Source organism: Sus scrofa, chromosome 1, assembly GCF_054392235.1.
Source record: "Sus scrofa isolate SSC_HxYL_T2T_F1_AM1 chromosome 1, Sscrofa_HxYL_maternal_Yorkshire_Landrace_v2.0, whole genome shotgun sequence".
NCBI lineage: Eukaryota > Metazoa > Chordata > Mammalia > Artiodactyla > Suidae > Sus > Sus scrofa.
The window spans coordinates 104,906,570-104,929,621 of NC_139383.1; the positions used below are offsets into that span (position 1 = coordinate 104,906,570).

At 41.3% G+C, this 23,052-nt stretch overlaps 1 protein-coding gene across 11 annotated transcripts in view; it reads right to left on the reverse strand.

The window, feature by feature from the left end:
* EPG5 (ectopic P-granules 5 autophagy tethering factor) overlaps window positions 1-13,958 on the reverse strand; it is a 122,965-nt gene extending 109,007 nt beyond the window's left edge. For all 11 annotated transcript variants that reach the window (XR_014808154.1, XR_014808155.1, XR_014808156.1 and 8 more), the window contains exons 1-2: window positions 13,819-13,958; window positions 174-1,118 (exon numbers count right to left, since the gene is read on the reverse strand). Coding sequence is in view for 6 of the 11 variants with exons in the window: in XM_084964908.1 (XP_084821034.1) it covers window positions 174-1,118; window positions 13,819-13,881 (1,008 nt within the window). In the remaining 5 variants the exon portion in view is untranslated. The remainder of the gene's footprint in view (window positions 1-173; window positions 1,119-13,818) is intronic.
* Window positions 13,959-23,052: the final 9,094 nt, after the last annotated feature.

The window sequence follows — 23,052 nt, forward strand, 5'->3', positions numbered from 1 at the left end:
CCTGCTGGGCCCCTTCGAGCATTTGACATGCTGACTTTATTACTACAGGCTGAGGCAATGGTCAGTGTGGGTATTAGGAGCAGAAGCCAGAACTTGATGGCATCAGAGGAATGCAAATCCTCTGCAAATTCCCCAGGCTCCTCTCAGCTTTTACAGAACACTAGTCAATGTACCTGTACAGACAACTGTTCCTCCTTGAAGTGCCACAGTCGACTTTTAGCATTTTGGCAATCAGACATTAGGGCAAGGAGCTCGGCTTCAGCCAGCAGCAGCTGCTTCCTACATCGTGAGTAGTTCAAAAGCAACTCATGAAATTCATGCCTGTCCTGATGAGCCATGCTGTCAAACTCTTCCAAATAGGACTCAACATTTTCCAGCCATGAACCAGGCTCAAAGATTTTTAGCTGCTCTTTAGTAAACGGTACCACTTCTGGTTGAGATGGAAGCTCTGGGTAAAGTCGCTCATTACAAAGCAAGGATTTCACTGCCACCAAAGCTGGTACATCCCCAGCAATTTCAGCTGGCAACTGGGGATACAGTTTTTTCACTCTAGGTGGCTGAAAAATGTCTTTGGCTTCACAAGAACTCTGCAAGCCAACATTCTGCAGCACCTCTGAAGAAAGACTCAGCACCTCTTTGCCTTCTTTCCTGTTCTGAGTTTCTCTGACCTGTAAATTTTCCATTTCCTGCTGAATATAAGAAACATCAGGTTGCAGTGTGCTTTCCAAAGGTCCACTTTGTACCAATTTATCTTCCTCTATTTCTGTAAAGTTCTCAGGGATTTCTACTTTGGTTCCAACACTGTCGCCAGGGTCGCCCTTCGGCCTGACTGCATCATCCCCAACACAGGCCCCGGTCACCTCCCTCTCCTTTAGAGTCTCCGTGTCACAGGTCAGAGACTCTTCATTGCTTATAGTTAAGGAGGTGAGTGGTACTTCAAACATTTCACTCTCGTTTTGTCCACTGGCATCATTTTGGAGCTGGGACTCGGTTAACACCTTCAGATGGTCTTCTTTGAACTCACAAGCTGGAGTAGGGACTTCCAGCTCTCTGGAGGTTTTTGGAAGGGACACTTCAGCAGGCTCTTCCCTCTGAAGGGTTTCATATTTCTTCTTTTCCTAAAACCAAGATTTATAATGGGAAATAATTTATAAGATAATAACTCTGCTTCCAACATGAGGAATTTTTAAATTCTATTTAAAAAAATCTAAATTTGATCATTTAGCAAATAGAATCTAAATACACTTCATTAGCAGTGTATTTCATATTTTGTATTACTCAACTTTGAGCATGGTGAATTTGGGAGACTCACTAGTCTAATCCCAACAGAAGAAGACATGAAAATAGCAAGAAATGGGGAGTTCCTGTTGTGGCTCAGTGATAACGAACCCAACTAATATCCATGAGGACACAGGTTCGATCCCTGACCCTGCTCAGTGGGTTAAGGATCTGGTGTTGCCATGAGCTGCAATGTAGGTCACAGACAGGGCTCGGATCTGGCATTACTGTGGCTGTGGCGTAGGCTGACAGCTGCAGTTCTGATTCAACCATATGCTGCACGTGCAGCCCTAAAGAAAGGGGGGGGGAGCAAGAAATTATGATTCAAGAATGGAGAATGGAGTTCCCTGGTAGCCTAGTGGTCAGGATCTGGAGGCTTCACTGCTGTGGCATGAGTTCCATCCCTAGCCTGGGAATGGAGATCCCACAACAACAAAAATACAATTTTTATGGCACACTACGGCACCCCCCCCCAAAAAAAAGAATGGAGAAGGAAAGTCTTAATGAGTCTTATTGAGGCTATTCTCCATTCTGCTAGAGGTTACGTAAAAGAGAACAGTCTCCAAGTATCTTAAGCTTCAAAAGGTTTGTCTTCATCTTGACAAACATATTTATTCAAAATTCAGGCAGAAAAAGTAAGAGCAACAACTTGAGCAATAAAATAAATAATTATAGTACTAGATTATAACCCACAGAATAAAATAAATACCCTTGAGCCCATACTAACATAACTAAATATATATACATATATAATGTATTTTTTTTCTGAATGGACAAGAAGTGGCAATTCTCCTTACAGAAGAATTCCAATTAATAAATGTAGATGGAACGAGAAAAACAAAATCACGATTAGAATATCATGATGATAACTGCTGCAGGCAAAAGGCAAGATCTACTAATGATGAAACTAAATGAAATGTAGGCAGAAACCGAATAGTCTCAAAGTATCTCTCAAATATTACAAATACTATTATTAAACTAATAAATATTAGTAATTACAGAGGGAAAAACAGTAAATTTCAGTGGAGAACCCCTGGCAGACAACACCTTAAATAAGCGATCACGGTTAGTATAACCAGTAATACAACCCCCTGTACAGTGTTCTAAGAAGGCTTATCACCTCTTCAGTACCCTTTCCAACAATGTATAACTTCAATCTAAACATGAGAAGACAGAGTTCCTGTCATGGCGCAGTGGTTAATGAATCCAACTAGGAACCATGAGGCTGCGGGTTTGATCCCTGCCCTTGCTCAGTGGGTTAAGGATCCAGTGTTGCCGTGAGCTGTGGTGTAGGTTGCAGACGCGGCTCGGATCCCGCGTTGCTGTGGCTCTGGCGTAGGCTGGCAGCTACAGCTCCGACTCGACCCCTAGCCTGGGAACCTCCATATGCCGCGGGAGCAGCCCAAGAAATGGCAAAAAGACAAAAAAAAAAAAAAAAAAAAAGTTACACTCAAAGAAACTAAAAGATAGCTGAATCACTCAAATACTTCCCTTTCACTGTGAAATTTTAAGCAAGGCAAAATGATAGTTACATTGTTATCAGTGATTCTGGATTGCATTGTCCCAAAAATGCCCAGCAAAAAAAATAAAAAGTTGACAAGTAAATAGCCAAAAAGATAAAATATTTATATGTACTTAATATCAGGAAGAAAAAAAGAATGCCTCTGAAATGGAATCTGAGCTCAGCTTGCTGGTAATGAATTACTAAATATTTACAAATGGCAGTGACACAAGAAGCACAATGTCCCTCCAAAATTACTTCAGTCCACACTGTGAACTGTGGATCACAGAGGCAGAGAATAGCCACACAATGCATACAAACCACTATGTCAAACTGCCAAAGATCATAAATAATAGGAAAGCATTATATTAGTTTACAAGAAAATGAAAAAGGGGGTCCAATTACACTGCAATGACATTTAGCACAGTAGCCATGATAAATAGGTGTGTTAGATTGAGAGGGCAGGAAGATAAAATTAGAAGAGGGAGCCCAATGGGTACTACAGGGAAAGAAACACTGGTGTGCTGGCCAGGGCAAAGAACAAATCTTAGTGTACTGAACAGTCATTAAATAAATTAAGAAAACAATTTCATTTACAATGAACAAAGAATAAAATACTTAGGGATAAGCTTAACAAAAGAAGGATAAAATTTATATGCTGAAAATTATAAAACAAAACTTGAAAGAAATGAAAGGCTTGATAAAGTGGAGACATCCCATATTCATGGATCAGATCACAGAATTGTTAATATGGCAATACTCCTCAAATTGATATACACATTGAACATAATCCCTATCAAAATCTCAGCTGCTGCTGCAAAAAAATGACAAGCTGATTCTTAAACTCATGGGGAAATACACGGGACACAGAAAGACAAAACAATCTTGAAAAAGAACAAAGTTGGAGATTTCACACTCTGCAATTTCAAAATCTACTATGAAACTACTGTAATAAATTCAGGGTGGTTTGAGCACATAGATAGACAAATAGACCGATGAAACAGAACTGAGAATTCAAAAATAAACTCATATAATTAAGATCAGTTGATTTTCAATAAGGATGCCAAGACAATTCAATGGGGAAAGAAAAGTCTTCAACAAATGCTGCTGAACTCCATAACCAAAGAATAAAACTGGACCTCTACCTTGCATCGTATGTAAAATTAACAAAAAGGGAGTTCCCGTCGTGGCTCAGTGGTTAACGAATCCGACTAGGAACCATGAGGTTGCGGGTTCGGTCCCTGCCCTTGCTCAGTGGGTCAAGGATCCGGCATTGCCGTGAGCTGTGGTGTAGGTTGCAGACGCGGCTCAGATCCTGTGTTGCTGTGGCTCTGGCGTAGGCTGGCAGCTACAGCTCCGATTGGACCCCTAGCCTGGGAACGTCCATATGCCGCAGGAGCAGCCCAAAGAAATAGTAAAAAAAAGACAAAAAAAAAAATTAACAAAAAGGATCATAGGACTAATGTAAGAGTTAAAACTTTTAAGTTTCAAAGAAAACACAGAAATAAATCTTAATGACCTTGGGTTAGGCAAAGCCTATTAGATATGACACCAAAAGCACCTGTAACAAAAGAAAAAAGTGGATAAGTTGGACTTTATAAAAATTTTGTGCTGAAAATGAAAATATGAAAAAGTGAAAAGACAACCCCACAGAATGGAAGAAAAAGTCTTCAAATCAATTATCTTACAAGGGGCTCATATCCAGAATAAAAAAAAAAAAAAAAAACTTTTGTAACTCAATAATAAAAAGATGAATAACCTGGAGTTCCCATTGTGGCTCAGCAGAAACAAACCCAAGTAGTATCCATGAGGATGTGGGTTTGACCCCTGGCCTCACTCAGTGGGTTAAGGATATGGCATTGCTGTGTGGTGTAAGTCACAGACACAGCTCAGATCCCACGATGCTGTGGCCGTGGCATGGGCCGGCAGCTGCAATCGCGATTCAACCCCTAGTGCAGGAACTTCCATATGCCACAGGTGCAGCCCTAAAAAGAGAAAAAAAGAAAAAGATTGAATAACCCCATTGAAAAATGGGTAAAGGATCTTAACAGAGATTTCTCCAAAGAAGACATACAAAACAACCCATAAAAAGATACTCAAAATTATTAGTCATTAGAGAAATGCAAATCAAAATCATAATGAGATAATATGTCACACCTACAAAGATGACTAAAGTCATCTAACAATAAGTGTTGACAAGGATGTAGGAAATAAGCACCCTCATGCACTGCTGGTGGGAAGGTAACATGAGGGCATGCTTCCTCTATGGAAACGCGTTGGGCATTCCTGTTGTGGTAATGGTGACACAAAAATGTGATCATCCCAAAAACCACTGAATTACCTGCTTTAAATAAGTATAGCATGTGAATTACATCTCAATAAATATGTTGCTATATGAGAAGATGAATTTTTTTTTTAAAACATAGTGAGTTGAGAAACAAATGAAAAGTAAGAAAGTAGAGACCGGAATGGCTCAGCAGAAACAAACCCAAGTAGTATGCATGAGGATGTGGGTTTGATCCCTGGCCTGATTAGAGGGAGAAATTTTTAGTTCTCTTTTCTTAAACTGAAAGGGACCTCTGGGAGTGTTAAATGCTAACTGGAAGAGAAGATAGGGCACTGGGAGTAGGCCAAGATAGACCACATAATCCAGGACAGAGCAAATAAACACACCTCCTCCAACACACAGGCCACCTCAGGCTTCCTCTCCAGCCTGTCTCTAAGGTAGCTTTAACTCCCCTTTGTCCCATGTCACCCAAACTCCCACCCCCTCAAACCACTTCCTCCTTCAAAATGAAGTCTCCAGCTGCTACTACCAAACTCGCAGGCCCACTTCCAGCAGACCTACCTTCCTGGGAACAAGTCTAACCATAATGACAGCAACACATTACGTTGTTAGATAATCAATTAAAAAATCTGTTTAAACCTTCCCAGCACCACTCCCCAGGAAGAACATGTAAGACTTGGGGTATTTTTTTTTCCCTTGGAGGTGGAACTCAGTGCTTTTGTTTCAAAAGTGGAAAAAGAAAACTCTCTACCTGTGTTGCTACAGAAATTAGGTCCAAAGAGGACTCACCCTGGAGCTGCTCCAGAGAAGGAGGTGGGTGAAAGGAGAGAGAAGGTAATGATTTGATTCAAAGACTGGACTGGACAGAGCAGGGCAGGCAGGCAGGAGGGAAGGATGGGCCACTTCGAGACACACCACTGTCTGAAAGGGTGGCAAAGTCCTGACCCTGGCCCCTCAGAGACTCTTGGATAGGACAGGACCTCCGGGGTACATATGTGGAGGAAGAAGAGACTCGCTGTGATCATCACCAAACCATGGGCTCCAAGCAGTGGTGTGCTCCCTGTGGATCAATTCACTTTCTCCAAAGCACAGAATAGAAGAGCAGATTCTGAAAAGTCTCCAAGCCTCCAGCTCCTGCCCCACCACAAATTCACCCCAAACACCATAAGATTGGTCCCCCCAAAACACTGCTCTGAACAACACAAAACAACTCCAGCTTTCCATTTAATGAAAGACTGACTCTTAACTCTGGCACTCGGTGCCTTTGATGACTCAGTCATGATCCTGTCCCAAGACAAAATCTTCAATGACCACACCAACCCTTCCACCACACATGATTTACTCTGAACTCCCTGTGGTACATACTTACCACCTGGTCCTGGTCACATGCTATTGCATGTGGTTATTTACCTTTATACTGTGTCCCCCAAATAGATCACAAGTGTCTTGAGACCAGGGACTCTATCTTATGCTTCTCTGGATCTGATCTGCTTCTGACTTTCAATACTGTGTTCAATAATGTTTCTTGAGACAATACAATTCACAAAAATTTATTTAGTACCAACTGTAAGCTGAGCTCTTAGGTCCTAGAATTCTAAAATGAAGAGATTACTCAATTATCCAACAAATATTTAAACTTAACACATGCTCTGGCATATTCAGAAGTTCATTTTTATATGCCTCTCAGAAAGCAGAGGGACTATTCAATGATTTCAGAGGAAAGAGAACTTTTATTTCAAAATCTGAATTTATTCTTACACCTAAAATACAAAATTTTGTTTAAAAATAAAAAAGAAAGCCAACTTCCAACTACTTTGCCTACCTGAGTTAATCAGAACACACTGTATATGTAACAATCATCACAGATCACAAAATAAACACAACTCCACATGTACCAAGTTGTGTGTGCAAAAATTAGTACTTACATAGTTTTAAGCAAAATTTATTTTAACAAATTTGTTTACGTTAGTTTAACAAAATAACTGTTTCCTACAACTGAAAATGGCAAAGAGATCAAGAAGAATCTATATTTCTTTATTTTTGATGTCTACATAAGTTATATACAGGTAGAGAACCAATTTTAAAATAATTCTGGGAAGTTCCCATCGTGGCGCAGCAGAAATGAATCCGACTAGTAACCAAGAGGTTGCAGGTTCCATCCCTGCCCTCACTCAGTGGGTTAAGGATCCAGAGTTGCTGTGGCTGTGGTGTAGGCCAGCAGCTGTAGCTCTGATTAGCCCCTAGCCTGGGAACCTCCATAAGCCGTGGGTACGGACCTAAACAGACAAAAGAGAGAAAGAGAGAAAGAGAGAAAGAAAGAAAGAAAGAAGGAAGGAAGGAAGGAAAGAAAGAAAGGAAAAAAAATTCCACAGGAGAAAAAAAATAATCAAGTTATACAGAAATGGAAGAGTTGTTAGTAAATACAGAAAAACATACTAAACCATACATTACAATATATATGCCCAGGAATGTTGGCATATGCATGGAGGAAAACCTAAAGAACACACAGCAAACTACTACCAATAGTTAATCTCCAGGAGGAGGAATTCAGGGCATTTCATTTCTGTGCTGTCCATTTCTGTGTGTGTGTTTACACTCATTCACAAGTACTTGTTTTAAGCAAGGAGCACTTTTGTATTGAGAAAAATAATAATAAGGATTTTTTCCCTGTAAGTTCTTAAAGACAATGGGAAATTTCCATTCATCACTTGCAGTTCTTCTTCTTTGAAGTAAAAAAAATTACAACTCCTTTCCTTCTTTAAAAATACTGATGAGAAGTTCCTGTTGTGGTTCAGCACATTAAGAATCCAACTATGGTCCATGAGGATGAGGGTTCAATCCCTGGCCTTGCTCAGTGGGTTAAGTATCTGGCATTGCCAAAAGATGTGGCATGGGTCGAAGATGTGGCTCAGATCCTGCGTTGCTGTGGCTATGGTGTAGGCCAGTGGCTGCAGCTCCAATTCGACCCCTAGCCTAGGAACTTCCATATGCCACAGATGCAGCCCTACAAACAAAAACTTACATTAAAAAAAAATAATGAGGAGGAGCTTCTTCATAAATAAAGGTTCACTTTTACACGTTACATAAAATACTTCCATGGGATTTTTTTTTTTTTTTTCAGGGCCGGGCTGCACCCGCGCACATGGAAGTTCCCAGGCTAGGGGTCGAATCAGAGCTGTAGCCGCCGGCCTACACCACAGCCACAGCAATGCTGGATTCTTAACCCACTGAGCATGGCCAGGAGGATCAAACCCGAAACCTCATGGATACTAGTTGGGTTCGTTAACCACTAAGCCATGAAGGGAACTCCCATGGGATTATTTTAAATACAGGGTCTGTTTATCTTTAATGTCTGTATCCACAGCACTTAGCACAATGCCCGGCAGAGCACAGATAAAAAGGGCTTGGACACATGGGTCCAACTATCAGATCAACAGCTCTCAGGGCAGTTCTACCCGTTCTCCTCGGGGATGTACAAGAATGCTTTCCAAGGAAAAAGGGGAAGGGCGGGAGCTGTACATTTTGCTATGAATACAACCTCTCCTCTTGGCTGCCACATTTGTGTGGCTCTTAACAATCTTTTTTTTTTTTTTTTTTTTTTTTTTTGGTCTTTTTGCCTTTTTAGGGCCGCACCCACGGCATATGGAGGTTCCCGGGCTAGGGGTCTAATTGGAGCTGTAACTACGCTGGCTCCTTAACCCACTAGTAAGGCCAGATATCGAACCCACAACCTCATGGTTCCTAGTCGGGTTGGTTAACCACTGAACCACAATGGGAACTCCTCAACAATCTTACTTTAAGTGGCAGCAGAAGTTACAGGCTTGATCCCTTTCTCCCCCTTCACACACTTTTTTCTCTCAGCTTCAAGGACTCTGCACTCAATTAAGGGCACTGGGAACACATATTGTCCCACTGGTCGCTCCTCACACTCCTTTGATTTTTCCTCCCCTCCTAAAGCTTTTAAAATTGGAGTGCCCTTGGGCTCTGTTATTACCATTTTTTTATGTGACACTCCCACGGTGACCTAATTCTAATTCAGTCTCTGGCTTTAAATAACTTCCTATATGTTAATGACCCCCAAATCTTTTATCTCCAACCTGGTGCTCTCTCCCAAACTCTAGATTCACATACCCAGTCCACGTGGATGTCTAACAGACATTTATTGCAAGTTTAGCACATCTGAAACTGAACGCCTGATCTGCCCCCAAAGCTGTTCCCCTCACTGCCACCTCCTCCATCCATGTCTGTCTTCTCATATCCCACAGCCAAAGCACCAGCAAATCTTGCCGAGACCTTCAGAAACTCCTAGGCTTCAAACACCTCTCACCATTTCCACTTTCCAACTCTGGACCAAGCTACCTCCTGCCTGGATTACTGCAACAGTCTCTTAGGTGGCCTCTGCTCCTGTTCTTGCTCTCTTAAAAATCCATTCCCAGCAAAGCAAGCCCAGGGACCCTTTAAAGTATAATTCAGGTCATACCACTTCTCTGACTGAAACCCTGAATGGATTCCATATTTCACTTAAAGTACAAGTCCTTACAATGGTCTACAAGGTCCCACATGACCCAGCCCTGAGTTACCTTTCTGACTTCATTCCAACTGCTCTCCCCTCATTCATTCTGCCCTAAACACAATGCCTCCTTGCGGTTTCCAGGACAGCACAGGGCATGCCAATGCCTTAAGACACTTGCCCCAGTGGATCCCAAGATCCACATGGCTAACCCCCTCATCTGCCATGTCTCTACTTAAATTTCACCTTTAATAAGGACTACATTGACTTGCCTCTTTAAAGTCACAACCTATCCTAATTTCTCACCAGTACTCAATTCCTGTCTTTTGCCTTTTTTTTTTTTTTAGGACCATACCCATGGCATATGTAGGTTCCCAGGCTAGGGGTTGAATTGGAGCTATAGCTGCCAGCCTTCGTCACAGCCAAAGCAACACGGGATCCGAGCCACGTCTGCAACCTACACCACAGCTCACAGCAACACCAGATCCTTAACCCACTGAGCGAGGCCAGGAATCAAACCCTTAACCTCATGGTTCCTAGTTGGATTTGTTTCCGCTGCACCATGACAGGAACTCTGCGTACTCAATTCCTTACCCTGTTCCTTTCTTTTTTCCATAGCATTGTCATCTTCTAACATATATTTTATTACTTTCATAGGGTTTCCTGTTTGTCTGTCTGTCTTCTCCTTCCAGAATACAATCTACATTAAGGCCAGGTTCTATTTTTTGTTTTTGTTTTTCCTCTGTTTACATCCCAAGTGCCTAGAACAGTTTCTGGGACTGAGTGAGTGATCAATGAGTGTTTATTCAACAAATAAATGGATCTTAGGAGGCACAAAAGGAGTGAAATAATAGAGAATATCCCCCAAGTTCAGTCCTATAATCACTCATGGAGGGAGGGAGGGACTAAGAGTAGAAATTATCTAGGCCAAGGAGAAAGAGGGGTGGGAATTTAAAGGCCTCTGTTTCTGTCATCGGTTTTCTGGGACACATCTCACTCTATCCATGGTGATCACAATATGCTCTTACGTTAGTGAGTTGCTGGCATTCAGAATTTAATACTAACCGCAAATATTACTTTCCATGACTATAAAATACACTGCTTCTGCAGAGTAAGTCCAATCTTTAAAATCTGTTCTTGGGAGTTCCCACTGTGGCTCAGTGGTAATGAACCCAACTAGTATCCATGAGGATATAGGTTTAATCCCTGGCCTCGCACAGTGGGTTAAGGATCCAGCTCTGCCATGAGCTGTGGTATAGGTCACAGACACGGCTTGGATCCAGCATTGCTGTGGCTACGGCACAGGCCGGCAGCTGCAGCTCCGATTTGACCACTAGCCCACAAACTTCCACACGCTGTGGGTGTCGCCCTAAAAAGATAAAAAACAAACAAACAAAAAAATCTGTTCTTAACCAATAATCTACCAAGATCACCAAAGTCAGGGTCCTCTGAGCCAAGGGAAACGTATTAGGGCTATCTCTTTGGTATCAAATGATAAGCACCAGATAACCACAAACTAGCAATATGAGGTAATCTTTCAGATGATCAACACTGAGGAATACAGGTCAGCTGCTGGGCCAGAAGCCATTCAAACTATCCAAAGGCAATAGCACATGGCACTGCTCACTTCCCAAAATGAGCCTTAGAACTACTTTAAGGTTCTATAGTTACTAAATTACACCACGGATGGTAAAGATTTCATTACTGTAGGACTTCATGACTGTAGCTAAACCATAACCAGCACTAAGAAATAAATTTATTTACTCTATAAAAAAAAGAATTAATTTTCTAGACAAGGATGAGGGCCTTGCTGGTGTCTTGGACTTTTTTCATTTGTTTTTCTACTACTAAGAGGAAATTAACTACAGTAATTTCTTCTGAGTTACAAAGCTTGGAAATATTCTTTAATACCAGTATTTTTTTTTCCCTTCATTCAACAAACATTATCAAATGTCTAGAAGGACTGTGAAGGGTACTGGGAAAAGGACAGGTCCCTCCCCCGCTGGGTTCACAGTTTATGGGAAAAGACAGAACTGTTAACAAGGTCACTATAAGTGAGATGAGCGACACAAGGGGGGCGAGCAGCAGGCAATGTGAGTGATGAGGTAAGTTTAAGCAGAGACCCCATGAATGAGCAGTAGTTAAGTTAGATGAAAAGAGCCAGGAAGATGTGTCAGAGCAGAGGAAAGAACATGTGCAAAGGCCCTAAAAGAAGGAAAGGAAGCAAAATAGACAGCAGAGAGACCTAAGACAGAGGAGAACCATAGAAGTCAGATTATGTAGGGCATTTAGTCCAAGCTAAGGACTTTGGACTCTTGGACTCTGGGCAGTGGGAAAGGTTTTGAAGAGGAGAGTTGATCATTTGGTGGTTTTGTTTACAAAAATATCAATCCATCTTTTGTTTAGAGAATGGGCAGCAAGAATTAATTTGCAGAGGTTAATTTAGAAAAATATCCTAGAAATATTCTTTGGAGGATGGTGGAATTAGGACAGAGAGAAATGAACAGAATTGAGAGAATAATTACAAGATATAATTGGCAAGACAAGTGACTGAATTTGGAGAGTGATTACAAGTGTGTGTCAAGGATTTCTGATTTGATATAATACCTCTGGAATAAAGACTTCTTTACACATTTTAAAAGATTAAAAAATAAATTTATGTTTGGGTAGGAAAGTCACCCACAATGTGTCAATAAAATGAGTAATTGTTTTTTCATGATCCATTTAAAAGTTTGATTTTTAATTTTTTTATTTTAGAAACCCTATTCTAAACAAAATAACTCGACAGAATCCTCTTAACTATTTTTAAGTATTTACAACATTCTCTCAATAGACACATATACATATGTAGAACAATTATTAAGCTACCAGATTGAGAATTAAGATTTTTTGGCTTTAACTTGAATTTTCTTACTAACTCCATGACTTTTGGCTTATCATTTAATTTCTCTAGGCTTTAGTCTCATCATTCATTTGAAAAAAATGAGAGACTAAGAATTAAGACTCTGCTCTTTATAGATTTATGTTTATATGTTTTACACTCCTATATTCTGGGTTATTCAGGGACCTCTTCTATCTAGATAGTTCCTTACCAGTCTAATACAATGCAAAATTATTTCTCTTAAAAATGTTTCTGAAGTTAGGTAGCAAAACAGCTTTCTCCCCAAAGAGTAACTCCTCAAAGACCTGGGAACACTGATGCACATAACTCCACTACAGCTTTTTAAAAGGCATCATAATGAAAGGGATCCACATGAGTAATTTACAGCTTATTAAACAGGGACCTTTGAACACCAGATTCCTGTTAAAATCTTGTTTCCATGAGAAAACCCAACTTTTTGTATCATTTTTAAGTTCCACCTACTCTGGAACATCCTCCACTTGTAGGAAAGGAAATTTCATGTACTTTCAATACTATACTCATTATTTCTTTACCATAAATTCAGTTTCAGATAAGCCAAAATTATATATGTCCATCTATCAGGGGAAGCATTTAATCTGTTCACTATAAAATAAGTGTCATTTCAAAAAAATATATGGGAACAAAGAGAAAACCCAAAATGCACCTAAAAACAAAATAAATCAACTTTAAGCCAAACCAGCAGTCTAATGTTCTAATCCAGGAAACCTAGAAAATTCAAATCTGCTGCGTTAGTACTGACCTGTCTGATTTTTGGTCATTCGTGTCCCATTGTTTCTAGAATAAATGAGACATAAACAGCAGCAGCACCACTATCACCTTGAATTTTTAAATTGAAAAGGCACAATCACTACAGTCGACTTTCTGTCCCTAGCTATAAAGCTCTGCCAAAGGAACCAGTCTCTACGTGGAGGGAAGGTCTCTCTCCTCTTTATGCGCTAGAGAGACAGAAAATGTGCACAGGTTAAAAGGGAGAAAGAGTCAAAGATGAGGCAGGAAGAGAAAAGCTGCTTCAGGACAGGAACCCAGACTCGGATGAGAAAAGTCAAGAAAGGAGCAGAAAAGGAAGAGCCTCGATAGTTCAGAAGAGGAAAAAGAAAAAAGGGGCTCCTGACAAAGTCTCGCATGGGGACGTGAAAGAGGAATAGAAGAACAGGAGTGGTGTCAATGTGTGGGGGGATCAAATTTGGGGAGGTGGAGGCAGAGGATGACAGGGGCTCAGGGGAGGAAAAGGGTTGGCTGGAGAGGCGGAAGACAAGAAAAAGCAGACAGTACCTGCCAGGGCCTCGGGCGGGGGGAATGGGGTTGGAGGTTATCCTTACCTTGGTTTTAGTCCGGCTGGCCTTGGCCTTCGCCCGGCGAGGGGGCCTCACCGCCTCTGCCATAGACCCTGCGGTGGGACTGTCGCCGCTTGTTTTTGTCGAAATCCTGCGCCTTCCACACCTGCTCACTTCCGGCTACCGGAGTGTCACATGACCTAATCTCTACCACTCCCGGAGTGGGGGCGGCAACTTGGAGCCTCTACGGGCCACAATATAGGACAAACTACTCCGCGAGACGTTTTCGCTAAAAGTAGTGGGCCCGCCCCCTCCGCCCAGGCCCCGCCCCCTCCGCCCAGGCCCCGCCCCTCACGCCGATTCTTTGAGTCTGTGATAGGTCACGTCCTTCTCGCAGGCTCCGCTGATCCTCATTGGGTTCGGATCCAGGGCACGCTGGCACACCTCACTCACGTTGGCCTAATGAGTCCGAGGAGGGTGCTTGTTATTTTTGTTTTGACCTTTAGGTAACCAGAACTAGTCAGTTAGGGAATTCCCGTCTTGGCTCAGCGGTTAACGAATGGGACTAGTATCCATGAGGACGTGGGTTTGATCCCTGGCCATGCTCAGTGGGTTAAGGATTTGGCATTTCCTGAGCATTGGTGTAGGCTGCAGATGCAGTTTGGATCCCCAGTTGCCGTGGCTGTGGCCAGCAGCTATAGCTGATTCATCCCCTGATCTGGGAACCTCCATATGCTTGGGTGCGGCCCTAAGTAGACAAAAGACCAGAAAAAAAAAAACAGCCTAAAGCTCTGCTTTGTGCCCAAGAACCTTGATGCCAATCCATATGTACCCTTGTGTAAAGGGGAAAGATGATACTTGCATTTTCTAGCATAATGAAGATTAAGTGGAACCATCGTCAAAGGTGCCTGGTAACCGCAGGCATATCTGTAAACAGTAGTTATTGTCATTACTATCCAAATTCCCTGGAAAGAGACATCTGCCCTTTCAAAGAGGGGCAGTAAGACAAGACCCATAAAAGTATTCTTAACATAGATTTCACACACCTTCATTTAAAAATGATAGATGTGAAAACTTGGTCCCATCTCCTTTTACTACAATTTCTTTCTTTCCAAAGCACCTAGTACCTCTTAAAATCTTATTATCATTTGCTTTTATGTTTTATCTGTCAACCTGGCTAGAATGTAAGATCTTTAAGAGTAGAGGTCTTTGTTTTGCTCCCTGAAGAATCCCAGGGGCCTCTAGAACACCAGGCTTCGTAGGCTCAATAAATATCTGATGAAAGGGAGTTCCTGTTGGGGCTCAGTGGGTTAGGAATCCCATGAGGATGCAGGTTCAATCCCTGACCTCACTCAGTGTGTTAAGCAAACAACATTGTGACAACTGCAGCATAGGTCAAAGATAAGGCTTAGAACTGGCATTGTTGTGGCTATGGCGTAGGCCAGCAGCTGCAGCTCCAATTCAGCCCCTAGCCTAGGAACTTCCATATGCCATGGGTGCAGCATAAAAATAAACCAATCAAGCAAGCAATCAACATCTGATAATGAATATGAGTTGTTTTTTCTGGTGGCAGGATAAGATGGTTGAGATGGAGTGTAAGGGGTGGGAGGAGAATATCCACCCACCAGTAAAATACTAGAAGAAAAAAATCTAAGAATATGGCATGAAGAATGAAAATGACTTCAGAGAAGCAGTCTTCACAGTATCTTGATTATGAGCTAACTGAACATATAAAATATAGTTGTAAACAGATAGGGTAAGGGGTCGCAGGAGAAGGAGAATCAGGTGTGAATTACTTGACATAAGTGAAGCCATTTTAGGCTTAAGCCATTTTGTAATATACATCTAGCCATAATGCTTAACCTTGAACTGGTCTCAGTAATAATGATGTCAAGGGAAGGAAAGAACAAATGACTGCTATCAGGCAAGAAAAGTAATGGTAGCAAATATGACAAATCAGTTATAAAGATTCCCAGTTCTTTGGGATCAATCACATATGCAGCATGCAGAATTTCCCCAGCCAGGGATCAAACTGAGCCACAGTGACAACACCAGATCCTTAACCACTAGGCCATCAGGGAACACCAAGACCCCCAGTTCTATTTCAATGGTAAAGATCAGCCTGAAACACTGGCTTCAGCTGTTTCACAGAATTTAGCACCTTCCTATCACCACCACCAATGCTTGACTACCAGATCACCTGGGATCATTCCTTAAGGAATGATGATGCTGACCTTTTCTGACCTTTGTGACTTCAATCACCTAAAGCTTGGACTCTGGACTTTTGCCCCAATTCTATGCTGAATTCTCCCCTCCTCAAGCTCCTTCATGAATATGCATGTACCCTTAGCTTAAAATTTCCCCTATTCTGCTATTCGGAGAAACACTGCTTTGGGAAAGATCCTCAGTGTTCTCCTTACTTGCTGCAAGCAACAAATATTTCCTGCTCCTGATCTCTGGCTTAGTTGGGTCTTTCGGCTCAGCACCCATGAAGAGGCAAACCCAGCTTTCCAATAACAGTTTCATGTATTCCAGATCCCAAATCCTCAACAACAACAAAGTTATCCAGCTATTCTTGTTATTCAACCAAACTTGGGTCTTTGCCCAACAAAGCCAACTTATTGATGCCTCATTGTGGCAAATGAAAGTACAGAATTTATTGCAGGGCCAGGCAAGGAGAACAGGCAGCTCATGCTCAAAAGACCCAAAATCCCCAATGACTTTCAGGGGAGGGTTATTTAAGACTGGGTGAGGGCACATGATCAGCTCAAACTCAGTTCTCTGATTCCTTGATAGTGAGGTGATAGGGTGATATTTCAGGAACCTTAATTATCCATTTTCCGGTTTCAACTGTTCTGGGGTCTACATGCTGTTGGTCAGCATGCAGTCACCTTCTTCCATCTGGTGGGGGTTTTAGTGTCTGTAAAACCACTCAAGGATATGGCTCAAAATATTATCTACAGCCCTTGAGGAGTACCTAAAGGCTCTTGACTTTGTCTTATGGCTAAACTATTATTGTTATTATTATTATTTATTATTATTATTATTATTATTTTGTCTTGTTATACTGCTTTCCTTTGTTTTTACATTTTCTCACTTCTCTGATTAAATTTGCTCTTTGAAAGCCAGGGACAGCCTAGGAGGCTTAAGCTTTCCTATGAAAAAGAGGGAGGGAATATTGGGGATGGTGGGGGCAAGACAAGAGTTCTATTCCCAGGAAGGCCCTGGAGGGTCCCCCTTGGTTTCACTCAGAAGGTACCTGCATTTTGTATACCCTGATGTGTGTGTGCATGTACATGTATGCAATGAATATAAGATTATCCCAAGCAAGACTTGGCAAATATAAATAAAATCTTTATACCACCTGTCAACTGGGGGAAAAAAAAAGCACAGTGTGAGAGTTGTGAGTTAAGTTTATTTGGTGCAAAATAAGGACTATGGCCTGGGAATCAGCATTTCAGGTAGCTCTGAGAAACTGCTCCAAAGAGGTACTGGATGAAGATCAGTGTATATGTGCTTTTGGTGAAAGAAGGAGGTTTGTATAATCAAGCACACATTTTTGCAGAAGGCTGCTGCTAGTCACAAGGAGCAGACATCACCATGAAGGATTTTAGTGCTTTTCTAGATATGAGGAGATGCAAGAATCGGGCTCATAAAATTTTCTCCTGAAAATAACTATCAGAAGACCTGTTCTGCCAATTTTTCCCAGAGCACAGAGAGCCTCATTCCTGATCTCCACCCTGAACTCCTTTGGGGGGAGGTTAAAGGTCAGCAGCTACAGCAGCTCGTGATTTAATCCTTATAGAGGTAGATGGCAAATGCCAGTTTTCGGTGAGCACACCATTACTAGCCATACCTTTTTCCATGGATTCTCCCAGTCTGGAATATTCTCTCTGGCCTCTACCAATTCAAATCATTTTTGGCCTTCAAAGTTCTCCATGTGCCAGTCACTGCTGAGCAAAACACAACTAGCCCTATCTTCACATAGTTTACAGCTTTGTTGGGACTCAGACACAATGCAAAGATAAACTGGGAGTTCCCACTATGGCTCAGCGGTTAACGAATCTGACTAGCATCCATGAGGACACAGGTACGATCCCTGGCCTCGCTCAGCAGGTTAAGGATCTGGTGTTGCCGTGAACTCTGGCGAAGTTCGCAGACGTGGCATAGATCTGGTGTTGCTGTTGCTGTGGCATAGGCCAACAGCTACAGTTCCAATTCGACCCCTAGCCTGGGAACCTCCATATGCCACAGTTGTAGCCCTAAAAAGAAAAAAAAAAAAAAAAAAAAAAAAAAAAGATAAACTGCAATAAATATCACAGCCTAAGGGGGAAAAATGGTATACTTTATAAACTGAATTTGTTAGACCTTAGTAGAAGAGTGTAAGTAGTTAGGTTTATTGGTCAGTTTGGTCAAAAGGAAAATTTTAAATATATTAAATTTAATACTATAGTTTAAAACATTTGAAGGAATTTAAGTCATAAACAGGACAAATTGTTTAAGGAAGTTTGGTCTATTGAATTTGAATTGTCCAAAGGTTAAAATTCCCCCTTTAGGAATGTGTATTTATTTATTTATGTATTGACAGGGTCATTTTGCTGTAAAGCAGAAATTGGCACAAATTTTAAATCAACTATAATAAAAATAAATAAATATTCAAAAAATATAAGGTTCCCCCTGAAAAGTAATTATTTAAATTAATTCAATTTATAAATATAATGTTGAGATTTATCATGATTACTTTAAGCTTTAGAAAAAATATGAGTTTCTGTTGTGGTTTGGTGGGTGAAGAACCTAACACAGTGTCAAGGCCTGGCCTCGCTCAGTGAGTTAAGGATCTGGCATTGCCACAATCTGCAGCATGGGTCACAGATTCAGCTCAGATCTGGCACTGCCATGGCTGTGGCATAGGCTGGCAGTGCAGCTCCGATTCGACCCCTAGCCTGGAAACTTCCAGATGATGCAGGTGCAGCCATAAAAACAAAAGAAAAATAAAATAAATAAAATGTGTATGACTTTAATAAATTGAAGATTAATTTTAAAATAATTCAAAAGATGGATTTCAAAAAACAAAATAATGACATGTCTTTTCTATACATAAATTTTGCCTGCAGAAACTAAAAAAATTGACAGCAAGCAGCGTTCAACACTGGCCTAATTAGCAGTGAAAATTTGCTACTACTGACCCCTGGACAGTAATAGTCACCATTGCCTGAGCTCTTACTATCAGCCAAGAACTGTTCTGAGTCCTTTTCACATAACAACTCATTTGATTATCATAACAACCCTGCAAGGTCAGCAATTTTATTGTTCTCGTTTTATAGACAGGGCCTAAGGCTCTGAGAGGTTGAATTATTTGCCTAAGATCATGCAGCAAATAAATGATGAAGCTTGGGTTTATACCAGTACAGTTGTACAGTATAAATGGACTTTTAAGATAGGAAGCCCAGGCTTACTTTCTCCCTATTTACAATACTCTATACTTATACACTGGGGCCAAGATGACTATTGGAAATATTTCATTTAAAAGTTACTGGAGTATTCATAATTGCCACAGTGCTGACTTTTGGTTATTAGGTTTATATTATTTTTCTTTCAAAAATTTCTATAATAGTTTTATATTACAATATTCTTAAGTGTACCTGCAAACAACTTAGAAGTACACATGATAAAATGTTAAAACTCCTCTCCTTAGAGTTAACCATTATTAACTGGTTCAGTATGTATTCTTTCAGACTTTTTTCCTACCCATGGATAAATATCACACTCTTAAATACTCAACAGTTGTGTATATACTGTGCCTTTTTTTTTTTTTTTTTTTTTTTTTTTGCTTTTTAGGGCTGCACCTACAGCATGTGGAAATTCCCAGGCCAGGGGTCAAATTGGAGCTGCAGCTGCCAGCCTATGCCATAGCCACAGCAACACCAGATCCAAGCCACATCTGTGACCCAAACACCACAGCTCACCTCAAAGCTGGAACCTTAAACCACTAAGTGAGGCCAGGGATTGAACCCAAATCGTCATGGATATGAGTCAGGTTCTTAAGCCCTAGAGCCACAAAGGGAATTTCTACACTCTGTCCTTTTAATTCATAAATCTTGGAGATAGTTTCTTGTAAGGACAGAAAGCTCTAACTTCATTTTCCCTAATTAATTAAATATTCTATAACTTTATTTAAACAGACTTCTGAGGCCAGTAAGTTGTTACCAATTTTTCACTCTTTAAAAACAAGGCTTACAGATCTCTATGTATTTTGTGCATAAGTAAGTACTTCTATAAGATAGATGCCAGATGAGAAATTGTTGATCAGAGAGACATTCGTATTTCTAATTTTAATAAATATTTACCAATTTTCCCTCCAATGGGTTATTAATTTTCACCACAGCTTTAAGAATATAAAATAATTTTTAATCTCCTGAGAAAATCACAATTAAAAACAAAAACCAGGATTTCATAAAATGAGTATAAATCCTGTACTATATTGTGGCATTCCAAAATTTAGTGTGACCATGATTCCTAAGTCAGTCAGCATCATTGTTTGCCATAACAGGCGTTAAGTGTGTACTTCTGAACTCAGGAAGAATTCCTAGATAAAGTTTTCTTAAAATGCCATTACAAGAGTTCCCATTGTGGTGCAGTGGAAACGAATCTGACTAGTACCCATGAGGATGTGGATTTGATCCTTGGTCTCACCCAGTGGGTTAAGGATCCGGCATTGCTGAGAGCTGTGGTGTAGATCACAGACATGATTCGGATCTGGCGTTGCTGTGGCTGTGGTGTTAAAAAAATAAAACAAAAATTTAAAAAGCAAAAAAAAAAATTAAAAAAATAAAATGCTCTTACAAAATTAGATTTGCCTTACCAAATTAGAGTCTCTGTTGCCATCTGGTGGCAATTCTCCATTAGTGACACTTCCTCTGACAAGATTTCAGAGAAGTCATTCTTTCTACAGTTACTTTGTATAAGGCGTTAACTATTTCATCATTCATGATTACTAAATCCATTTTTAATTATAAAATATCATGTTACTTCTAAATTCTTTCAGTTTTTTGAGACGATTAGCTGGCAATACAAATAAGTACCAAAAATATAGAGGCACATTTTTTAAAAAAGACTCTTGTATATATGAGGTGTCTTCTGGTAACACACTTTTGTTTCCATGGAAAGCAAAGCATACGAAAATTGTCTTTTTTATGTTATTTACCCTCTCATAATCTTCTCCACTAAAAAAAAAAAAAACGTTAAATAAGCCATAGAACCGGTTCCTTGAATCCCTTCCCTCCCCCTCCCCAAAGTATCAGACATGGCTGGTCTGATTCCCTTGGCTCTTAACGTTTCTTTTTCTTTTTTTTTTTTTTTTTCTTTTTAGGGCCACACAAGCAGAAGACTAGCCAAATGTGAAGTGACTCTAGAATATGTGTGTATTACTTTACTAGGGCTGCCACAGCAAAATATCACAGGCTCTGTGGTTTAAACATTAGAAATTAACTTGCTTTCAGTTCTGGAGGCTGGAAGTCCAAGATCAAGGCACCAGCAGAACTGGGTTCCTCTGAAGCCTCTCTGCTCGGCTTTCTAATGGCCGCCCTCCTGCTGCCCCTTTGTGAGGTCATCCCTTTGTGCACGCTCTCTCCTGGTGTTTCTTCTTCTCCCTATAAGGACACCAATCAGACTGGATCAGGGCCCTGCCCCAGCAGCCTTACTTCAAGCTCACCACTCTTTAAAGGCCCTATCTCCAAAACCATCACTGAAGAACTGAGTATTGGGCTTGAACGTATGAACTTGGGGTGGGGTGGGATGGGGGGACAGGATTCACTATAACAGAGGAGTAGAGAAAGGAAGTGATGAATATCAATTACAGACTCAGGACCATTTGTAGAAGCAGGGACTAGAGCTTGTCCTACGAATGTCCTGGGGTGGGTGTGTGGGTGTCTTTTGGAAACTGGGACTTGAAGAAGTGGTGACAGGATAGAGTAAAGTGCGTAGGGGTGCAGGTGGACCTGTGCAGTGCAGGGCTTAGCACTGCTGGCCTCCCATCCACACCCCCTCAGTACCTATCACTTCCTTACACACTAGTCCAACTTCCAACTGACACATCCCCAGCTGAGGCCTCTCTTGGGCTGCTGGAGCCCACCCTGCAGGCCAGAAATGCCAGGGAATGAATGCCTCCTAGGAGCAGCCCTTTACACATGACTGATGGGAGTTGGTGAATGACTGTCCTTGCTCCCTTCCTCAGGTGAGCTACCTCTGAGATGCATGTCCCACGTTGTTGCTCAAGAATCCCAGCAGCTGAAGCTCGTCATCCACCATGGTAATTGGCTTGATAATTGCTTTTTTTTCCTTTTTTTTTTTTTTTTTTTTTTTTTTTTTTTTTTTTTTTGTAGGGCTGCATGCATGGCACATGAAAGTTCCCAGACTAGGGGTCAAATCAGAGCTGCAGCTGCCGGCCTACACCACATCCACAGCATCACTGGATCCAAGCCGCATCTGCAATCTATACCACAGCTCACTGCGATGCTGGATCCTTAAGCCACTGATCAAGGCCAGGGATCAAACCCGCATCCTCATGGATACTAGTTGGATTCCTTTCCACTGCGCCACATAGGAACTCCAATAATGCACTTTTTAAACTTCTCTTCCGTGTCTCACCTCCCCACTTCCACACTGGGGCTTTCTGGGCTCACTCCCCCAAAAAAGAACCTGAACTCAAAACTTTATCTCAGGGTTAGCTTCTGGTGGGACCCAAATTAAGGTGCCAGCAGTCTGCAGAGACACTCATACTTACTAAATTCAATATGTCAACTTATTTTACTGGCTTCCCTTTACACTCCTGACTTCTCTCTCAACTGGTTGCTTCTCTAGCTATGTTATCTCCTTCTCCACTAATTCTTTCATATTTACTACTGCGTGTCAAGTGCTGGGGATACGACAGGAAAAAGGGTAAGAGGGACCCTGCTCTCATGGAGATTATGGACGAGGAGGGAAGCCAGACTTTGAACAATTAATTTCAGGAGTGAATCCTGTGATAACAAGGAAAACGAGGGCGAGGGGCAATACAGCAGTGGAAATCAGCCAAGCCTAGGGGCATAGAAGATGCATCACCTAGGTAGGGACCTTGCATCTGGCACCTGAAGGGTTAGTAGGACGTGGCATGGCACCAGTCTCCACCTGGCCTCTCTGACCAGCAGTCTGTCCTTCTGTGGCCTAATGATAGCAAATGTGACAAGGGATCAAACTAGAGCTTGTAAGAGAGATATGATTAACACAAAAATGCAAAATAAA